General features: G+C 39.5%; 1 protein-coding gene across 13 annotated transcripts in view; it reads right to left on the reverse strand.

Moving 5' to 3' along the window:
• WDSUB1 (WD repeat, sterile alpha motif and U-box domain containing 1) overlaps nt 1–5,064 on the reverse strand; it is a 76,410-nt gene extending 71,346 nt beyond the window's left edge. For 2 of the 13 annotated variants that reach the window (XM_067026110.1, XM_067026107.1), the window contains exons 1-3: nt 4,880–5,035; nt 2,206–2,627; nt 31–215 (exon numbers count right to left, since the gene is read on the reverse strand). Coding sequence is in view for 9 of the 13 variants with exons in the window: in XM_067026107.1 (XP_066882208.1) it covers nt 31–215; nt 2,206–2,603 (583 nt within the window). In the remaining 4 variants the exon portion in view is untranslated. Of the gene's footprint in view, nt 1–30; nt 216–2,205; nt 2,628–4,879 lie in introns of all 13 variants that reach the window. The other 11 variants (XM_067026104.1, XM_067026106.1, XM_059051814.2 and 8 more) reach the window with 10 other exon arrangements.
• Between the last annotated feature and the right edge of the window lie 4,835 nt (nt 5,065–9,899).

The raw sequence follows: 9,899 nt of genomic DNA on the forward strand, positions 1-9,899 counted from the left end.
ACTAGTGCTTACAACAGTAAAATAACTAACCAGAAACTGGCTGTGAAGAAAAATCGCAGCAGGTAATTCCAAGATCATGTGCTTTTTCACTATGCAGACACCTCATTTTATCATCCCACACTGTTAAATCTCCACACGAGGAGCCAGTGACAAAGAGGTTTCCATTAGGAGAAAATGCACAGGCCACCAAGGAGCCATCCTTAACACTAGCACATCTGAAATAAAAGCAAACGAAAAGGGAATTTTCATTTCAGAGCATCTTTTACTTTACATTACAATCTCTAACAGCAGCTTGATACACTAAAAAGAGGATAAATGGCTATCACAGAATTAAAGATAAAAGGCAGTAGATGCCTACAGAAATAAAATATCATTTATATGCCTGCTAAAAGTAAGAGGATTTAAACATTATCTTAACCAAACCAAAGTCGACATATCTTCATACTTTTCCATGTGGCAAGTCAGTAGGAACATGTTAAAATCTACAAAGCTTAACAAAAAAAGCAATAACAACCAACAATATCAACTAGTCACAATTCTTTTTTAAGATATAACTTTTTCATTGAAAAACATGTTACTGGGGTCAAAAGTACTTTCAACTTTTGTATTAAAATCACCTAGAAACAACAAACAGCAAAATCACCCAGAAACTTTCAGCCCATCTTCAAATTCAAATTCTTTATGTAAAGAAAATGCTGTGAACAAGTTAAAATTATCTAGGGAAGATAAGGAAGCACTGGCCTAACAATATTATTTTCTCAATTAGGAAAAATAAACGTAAAAACCCAACAATTAGTGCAGTGACCTAGCCAGTGCTTAAATCTACCGCAGTGTACCATTTTTATACCATTAATTACATACATTAGAGAAATAATGCTAGGGAGGCAGAATTTATCACCCAATAACTGAAAACGATTCATTAGCTGACAGCTGTATTTCATTCACACAAAACAACTTAAAGGCATTTCATTCTTCCTGTGCTTTCTCTTTAAACTGTTTATTAGCACCACTTAAAACACATCACTTTCTTCAATCCAAAAACCCAAATCTAAATGAGAAACAGCTGTTTACCAGCTACCATTTGTGCTGAGTGATACTGGGGGGTAGGGAGAAAGGAAGGTACATTAAGCTATTTTAATTGGTAACATTTGAAAGTTTATAATGTACTTAATGTCACGTTAAAATGGTTAAAATGTTTGATGTTATATATATTTCACCACACTATAAATACATACAAGCGCATGGTTTTTTTTTTTTTTTTTTTTTTTTTTTTTTTGGTGGTACTTGGGCCTCTCACTGTTGTGGCCTCTCCCTTTGCGGAGCACAGGCTCCGGACGCGCAGGCTCAGTGGCCATGGCTCACGGGCCCAGCCGCTCCGCGGCATGTGGGATCTTCCCGGACCGGGGCACGAACCCGTGTCCCCTGCATCCGCAGGCGGATTCTCAACCACTGAAGCGCATGGTTTTAATGCTGGTGAGTTGCAACACATTACCAGTGTAAATTAATTGATGTATTTTTATCCAAAAGGAGTTTAAGTGATTTTTTTTTTTTTTTTTTTTTTTTTAACAAGAAACAAGGTTCCTTCTTCTGGGCTTGGTCAGCAAGAATCCTAGTCAGGAGAGCTGTGTAGGAGAGACTTACCTACCATTACTTTATTATTGAGAATACCTGAGCCATGAGTGACAAAAATAAAGCCTAAAATTACTAAATTTTATTCAAAAGACTATTGTGGGGTATTTTTTTGGCCTAACTTTTTCCCAAAAAATCCATGTCTAACAAGATTAACCTTATTTTACAAAAGAGAAATTGGAAATTTAAAACACTCAGAGCCAAGCAAATCTACTTCAAGAATCATATTACGTTTTTATGACCTTCAGAAGATAGGTCAAAATATTTTTCCTTGTAATGTCTAAAAATTATCTGCTTCTTAAAGTCATCAAAATATTCTGCCTTTTTCTTTCTTTTTTTTGTGGACCTGTTAATAGGATTAAAAAAGGAAAGCTGGGCTTCCCTGATGGTGCAGTGGTTGAGAGTCTGCCTGCCAATGCAGGGGACACGGATTTGTGCCCCGGTCCGGGAAAATCCCACATGCCGCGGAGCGGATGGGCCCGTGAGCCATGGGGAGAAGCCACAACAGTGAGAGGCCTGCATACCGCAAAAAAAAAAAAAAAGAAAAAAAAAGAAAAGCGGTTTAAACATTCCTACCTATATAACTTGTATGACTGTGCATTCCACAAAACAACAGTTCCATCAGCTGCCCCTGATACCAAACAAGTGGAGTCTGGGGAAAACCGGCAAACCCTCACGGGGCTACCACTGGGCTGTTCCATCACTGCCAAAGTCTGTCCGTTTTGAGTATCCCACAAGACAGTGGTACCATCTGTTGAACATGAAGCCAAAATATGTCCTGAAGGGGAGAAACAGCAGCAGTGGACAGCATAGGTGTGAAACTTCAATGGAGAGTGTGGCAATTCACTAAAGTCACTCAGGGAGTACAGGCGAATTGTTTTGTCCAAAGAGCAAGTGGCCAAGAGGGAAGAGGAGAAGGCACAGCAGTTGACGTCATCATCATGATCCGCTAATGTGTGAATTATTTTCACCATGTTCTTTATTTGAAGTAAAATATCCTGCAATTTTTAGACAGATACAGGTTACTTCACCCTAGGAATCTAATAAACGCAACTCAAATCAATATAAAAGAGCCAAAATCAATTAACTTGCTCGATGAAAGCTCCTACATTCACATTTTTAAAGGACAATATATTATACCGGGGGTTAGAATAACTTGGAGAAATAAAATATTTAAAGACTATATATAACCTCTGATGACTACCACAATCACCAGTGCCATACCAATAAAATTCCATAGTCCTGAAAAGGAACCTAGTCAAATAACTTCAAACTGATTTGACACTGAACATCCAGAACCTTGGGTATTTATTTCACCTTTGAAGACTTTCCCTTAACTAACTGCTACTCAACACTGCCTCATTCCACATCTGCTAATCTCAGCTTAAAAAGAATTTTTACTACTTTAACAAACTCTGCTGGTCCTTCCACAGGATGCAGCCAAGGCTACTGCTCTGCCTTTAAGATGCAGAATTATATAGTTCACTCATAAAAAAGGAACAAAAGGTTTCATTCACAATTTAAGTGGCAGTGTTGAAAGCTATCATGTCATGGTTTGTCATCTTGTCTGACAAAGAATAAAAAGATACAAAAGATCTGAGGTGAAGAATCAATGTAATAAATCGAGGAAACCAAAAAGAAAGAGTGGCAAAAAATGGACTTAGCTGGTCTGCACCTAAGAACAAATTTACAAATTTAGAATAAAATCCAAACTCCTCACCAAGAATTACAAAACCCTACATGGTCTGTCTCTTGCTTGCCTACTTCTCAGACCTCAACTCCTTCCACTTTCCCTCACCCTCCCTCTTTCCAGCCTCCTTGGTCAAAAGGATTACACCTAAGATCTTCACAAAGTGGTTTTCTTATGCTTAAATTCTCTTCCCCCTGCTTTTATGATCTAATTTCGCATTTCGATTTCAATTTCAGTGTCCTTCCTCAGAGAGTTTCTCAGTCTAAAGTAGCCCCTCTACAGGCTAGCACATCACCCTATTTTAATCCTCAATGTAGCAATTACCACCCTCTGACATATTTATTATTTGTCTCCCCCCACTAGAAGGTAAGCACCAAACCAACAAAGATCGGGTCTGTTTCGCTCATTTCTGTATCCACGGCATGTAAAACAATATCGGCACCTAATGTGGTCAAATAAATATTTGCTGAATTAACATTTTTCCCCAAATCCAGTTCTAGGCTTTAAACAGTATATGTGAATATAATACAAAATGATTGGATAACTAAAAACAAAGCTACTAATACTAAAAAATAAAAATAAAAATAAAAATCTGACAGTGGAAAAATGGTGTAGATCGAGGCAATAATCAGCCCTGAAGGGACAGGCGTACTTTGAATTGTAAAATTCATAATACCTTGTTCTAATATTATTTACAGAAATCTTTCCAAATAGATAGAGCGAGCCTTTTCCAACATTTATCTTATCCCAAAAGTTCAGCCTCTTTTTTTCTAACAAACTCCAATGAAGTCTTAAAAACCAACCAACCAACCACCAAAAACCCTGGTAGATTACCGCCTGAGGTGTTGCACTGGAAACAAACGGCATCAGCCGGTGCTTTCTGGGGAACTCCCAAATCCCAACTATGCAAGTGCACACGGGTAATTTTCCAAACAAACTTCCTCACCCTTGTGGCGCTCAGCTCCCTTTGCAGTTCGAGGCCCTCGAGTCGCAAGGGCAGAGACGCAATCAGCTGAACTCTTTGTTTTGAAACGCGCTCTCAACCCTACCTGGTGTGGGCGTCCACTTAAACCTCAGCCGTCAAGCCGAACACTCAATTTCGGGTCATATCCCGGATCAACTCGCCAGTGTAAACACACGCATACCCATCTAATGCAAGGCAAACCCGAAATGTGCCAAGAATCCTCCAACATAAAGCTCGAGACCTACTCCCACCGCGCCCACGCGGGGACCAAGGATTTACCCAACTCTGAGAGCCAACCAAGCCTCAGCGGACCGAGCGACCCGCGGCAGGAGCGCGGCCGGCGGGGAGCAGGGCCTTCCGGGGCGCGGGAACCGGCGCTCGGGTTGGGGGGAGGAGTGGAAGCCAGCTGGGGCTTTCACGCTCTGCCGGGAGGCGCCGCCCGGCTTCCAGACCGAGGCCGCAAAACCGTGCATCGCTCTGGTCAAGGTCTCAGCAGGTCCCTGTCGCACGCTTAGAACCTGACGCCGAGAAACGGGAGGGTTTAGACACCTCGAGCGGGGAAACTCGGCAAGCTGACCCCAGTCAAGGTCCCCCACCTGCCTCCGCCGCTGTTAAACTGGCCCGTGGGCACTGCCCCTTTCACCTCGAAGACCCACGACGTCCGGGACCAGCGCTTAGGTGCCTGCGAGCGGCGCAGGGAACGGGACGCGCAGGTGAGGCGGGCGGTGCCGACGCCGGCGGAAGTGCTAAGGCAGAAGGAAGGCCCCGCCCCCCGGGAGGCGGCCTGCGCCTCGGCGCATGCGCGCCCTTCCGCTTTCTGATGAGGAGGTATCTAAAACCTGGCTCTAGGATTAAAATGAGTCCGGATTTGGGAAGAACCTTTAGTTGAAATCTTTTTCTGGTTGCGGAAGCTGAGGTCTCAAGGTCTAGCGAGTTCCTGAAATGTGATTTTAAAGGGGGCACTATACAATGCCCCCTTTAACTCTCCAGTTATTACAGCTCAAAGTTTTTGAGCCTCCTTCTTCTGCTATATTTCTTTATCCTGCTCTGTCTATTCTGTGACCTCCCTGATTGGTCTTTTCTGTTTCGGCCAGCTCTGACCTCAGTGGTTCATGACTTCTGCCATCGCTTTGTGCTCAGGTTACCCAAATCTGTCTCTCCAGGGAAGGCTGCTGGAAAGGATATCCAGGATATCCTGCTATCACCTGAAACCGATTTGCATTTCTTTTAGCGTTTCTGAGCGCCTCCTAAACTCACGTGGAGCTTACACCGTGGTTTCCACGTGTAATTGATTACGAAGTGGTTTTGCCAGTCCCTTTTGAGATTAAAAAATTGACCAGAAAAAAGTTCCTAGGCGTGCTAACACTTAACGAACTAAGTGCACGTCACAGTATTGAATCATGTTCAGATTAAAATCAAAGGTAAAAAGAGTTTTCTTCAGCGAGGAAACACTGAAAAATTACCAACCTGAGGAAACCAAAGTCACATATTTGAAGAGTAATAACCTAAAATACTCAAATTTAAACATGAAATTGAGATCAATGAAGATTCGTAATGAAAAAGACAAAGGGAAAAGAGGAGATCAAAATTCATGATTTTGAGATGCTCCTGTGATTTTTAAATTGATTAACGAACGAGTGCATTATGACTGACACTTTGAAACTTGATTATGGCCAAAGTACTGCCAAAACAGTATTTTTCTAAAAGTAACTTTTTGATTGTATAAATAATAGAGCTCTCTCTAGGAAATATAGAAACTATAAATAAGAAAAATAACTAATAATCACACCACTCAAAAATAAACTGCTCAGATATAACATTTACTTTCAGTCTTTCATGAATAATAATAGCAATAATTTTACAAAAAGACCTGCAAACTACCTTGTTCAACTTAAACTTGTATCCTGAGCATTTTCCACGTCTAAAATTTCTCAGTAGTGTAATTACTGTTTCTGCCTAATGGTCCACAGCCCCAGAAACATACCATAATTTATTTAACATTTTCCCAGTTGTTTCAATATTTTTGTGCTTATTATAGATAATACTGGATTCAATGACATTGTACATAAATATTTACTTTAATGGAATTTGCTAAGGAAATTGTTAGATAGAAATGGAATTACTGGGCATAAGGGTGTAAATAGTCTCACGCGGGCCTCTCACTGTTGTGGCCTCTCCCGCGCAGGCTCAGCGGCCATGGCTCACGGGCCCAGCCGCTCTGCAGCACGCGGGATCTTCCCAGACCGGGGCACGAACCCGTGTCCCCTGCATCGGCAGGCGGACTCTCAACCTCTGCGCCACCAGGGAAGCCCCAGTAGTCTTAATAAATATTGCCATATTGCTTTTCAGAGAGGCTGTATGGTTTCACCTCTCAGCAACATATGGTGGTGCCTGTCTCTCCACATTCTTGACAGACTTGAGTAATTTTTAAAAATTTGTCACTAACTTTATGGGTAAGATTGGTTAGTTATAATATTCTTCAAGTAAAATATGTAAAAGAAACCCCTGACTACCCAGACCAGTAATTTAGCATGGAGATCTCAATCCCAGTATGGTCAGTTTTGCAGGACAGGCAGTTTCAAAGAGGGAAGCTTTATTGTAGCTGGTCTCTAGTCTGTGAATTTGCAGTTTGGGAGATGTTAATTAAAATATCTTGGCAATATATTAGAGAAACATTTTAAGAATTTATAGAGATCTTTGATCACATGAGTGAACTGGTTATCCTACTACATAGGACAGAGTGTCAAATAGTTGGAACTTTGACTTGGAACATCAAAGATTTAAATATTTTATACATTTTTTGCTCTAATTATGTAACTGTGGTCAATAATTAATTCTGTTTTATCATTAATTTCTAGTTTTGTTCCTTGTAATAATGCTTCTTGGGGAATACAGAAAACAATTTTAAGTGGTATATTTAAAGGAAAACTAACTTTTCAGTTAAATAATAAGCAATACATGCTCTCCAAATACAATCCAGTGGGAACAGAATAGGTGTGAATCAGTTAGTGAGTCAATGATTATTCAAATGTTTAGTTGAGAGTAAACAAGAACTCAAAGGAGAGAGAGATGATAGGCACTGAAGTAATTAGAAAAGGTGGGTGTAGGAATGGGTTCTAAACAGGCTTGAAGTGTGGGCCAACTGAGGGATGAGCTTGGGAAATACCCAGTTTCACAGTAAATACTCAGGAATGCATTTGGGTTGTTCTGCTTTGCAGGCAAATAAGGCCAGAGTTTCCAGAACAATAAGGTAAGGTAGAGTACAAGATGTAAAAAACTCCCTGGAGGTGTTTAGTTTGCAAAAAATGTATCAAGCTCAATATATATAATACATGCATTCGTGTGTAGTGTATATTAAACTTCAGAAAAAGTTTCTAAAAATATCCATGAGAATGGCCCAGGGATTCTCTCATACTGATGCAATAATTCACTTTCCACACCTGGTATTATCCACAGCGCTACCTCCCAGTAGAGAAGAAGCTGTAACTGGGTGTAGGCTGTGTTATCTTCTGCATTATGGAATAGTCTCCGAATTCCCCTTATCCTTTGCCATTAAATAAACTTTACACCCTCTAACTGGCCATGTTTCCATTAATCCACCCATAGTCCTGGATGCCAACCAAGTAATAAGAGTTCGCTAGAGTTCTTTAAGTTGGTGTTTCATACAGATAGAAGAAAGACCCAGGGGCTGCCAAATGAGGATGAGGAAGGCTCACACCGGGCACAGTGAGAGCTGCCTGATGATAGAAAACATACATGTAGCTAAAAATAAGCAGACAAAAAAGAAACGTGATGACATTTGGTATCTGTACATGCTAAAGAAATTTTGCAGTTCCAACTATGCCTTTTCTTCCTCTTTGGTACAAGAAATATTCTTCTTGTTTATGGATTTTTAAATTCCAATTTCCTATAATTAAAATTTTTTTCTTATTTCTTCTGTCTCATCTTCTCAAATTCTTTATTTTCCAGTATCTTATTACTAATGCTCCACAAGAGAATTCAAGATTTAAAATACAGTTTTGAAAAAGAAACCCACATTTTTACTTTCAGATTCCTGTTTTTTATAACATAAGAATATAATAGACATTGTATAATCAAATTTACTTGATAATAGCCCAACTTACAGAATTATTATTAATTCAATCTCTTTGTCATAGGTCTATTTAGATATTCTCATTCTTCTTGAGTCAGTTGCAGTACTTTGTATCTTATAGGAATTTGTCCATTATCACCCAAGTTATCTACTTGGTCCATAATATTCACTTAAAGTCCGTTTTTGTTTCTTCAATGTCCCCTCTTTCATCCGTGACTTTAGTAATTAGTCTTCCCTCTTTTTTCTCAGTTGGTTCAGCTAAAGCTTTGTCAATTTTGTTGATCTTTTCAAAAAACCAATTTTTGGTTTAATTAATTTTTTCTATTCTCTCTTTTATTAATTTCTGCTCTAATTATTATTTCCTTCCTCCTGCTTGCTTAATGCTTCGTTTGGTCTTCTTTTTCTATTGGAAGGTTAGGTTACTGATTTATGATTTTTTTTTCCATATAGGATTTACAACTATAAATATCCCTCTAACCACTGCTTTGGCTGAAGCCCTGTAATTCTTTGTATTAATAAAATCTACCGATCTTTTTTAGGTCGATCACAATTTGGGTCTCAATAATAGCATAAAGCATTGTCCACACAAATCCATATCAGGCCAAAGTTTCACTGGGTCAAAATGCACTCCAGCCCCTCCACTTTCTTATTGGTTTTGTGTTTTCCATCATGAGTTTCTCAAAAGCAGTGTCTCCTCTTTGAACCTAAGGTAAAATATATTAGCAGTCTTTCCTGACCATGACACATTACTACAGTTCAATCTACTTACTTTGCCAAGACCCTCTTAATCTTTTATCACACTTTCTTCAATTGTGCATTTTAGTTCTTTTCCAGGACCCCTTCATAAGTGATAGGATATAGAGAGGTAAGATATTAAGCCCAACTGGGCCTATTTTTTTCCTTCTAATCCAATGGTTTAATAGCCAGTCTGCATCAGGATAGCCTAGGATATGAGGCAATTACAATGAACCCTAATATCTTAGTGACATAAAATAAGGTTTATTTCTTGTTTATGCTATGTGTCCATTGTGAATTGGTAGGGAATTATGTTCAGCATAGTTAATCAGAGACCTGGGCTAACAGAACATGAGTCATTTTGGCATTAATAGTAGCTGTGCCAGAGGGAGAAGAGAGAAATTAAATACTTGGCCAACAAGATGCACATGATAATTATCTTCAGATCTCTTTGGCCAGAACTAGCTTGTCAAATGGCCTCACTCAACCACAAGGAGTATAGCAAATACAATTCCATCATGTGCCCAGGAAGATAAGTCTTTGATTTTATGGTATTAATGACTATACCAGATGATAGGTACTGTCCTCTTAGAAAGGAAATGAGATCAAAGTTAGAGACCCCCTTGAAAGGGAATGAGATCAAAGTTAGAGACCAGAGGAAAGCAATCTGGAGAATTACAAAGAAGTTTTACTTTGTACCAGATAATCCATTCTTTTTGACCTATTGTTCACCTGGGATGTCTTAGGTCTTTTCTTATAGACATGAGCCTCTTTAACACGTCCCAGGA

This window comes from Kogia breviceps, chromosome 2 (assembly GCF_026419965.1).
Source record: "Kogia breviceps isolate mKogBre1 chromosome 2, mKogBre1 haplotype 1, whole genome shotgun sequence".
Taxonomy (NCBI): domain Eukaryota; kingdom Metazoa; phylum Chordata; class Mammalia; order Artiodactyla; family Physeteridae; genus Kogia; species Kogia breviceps.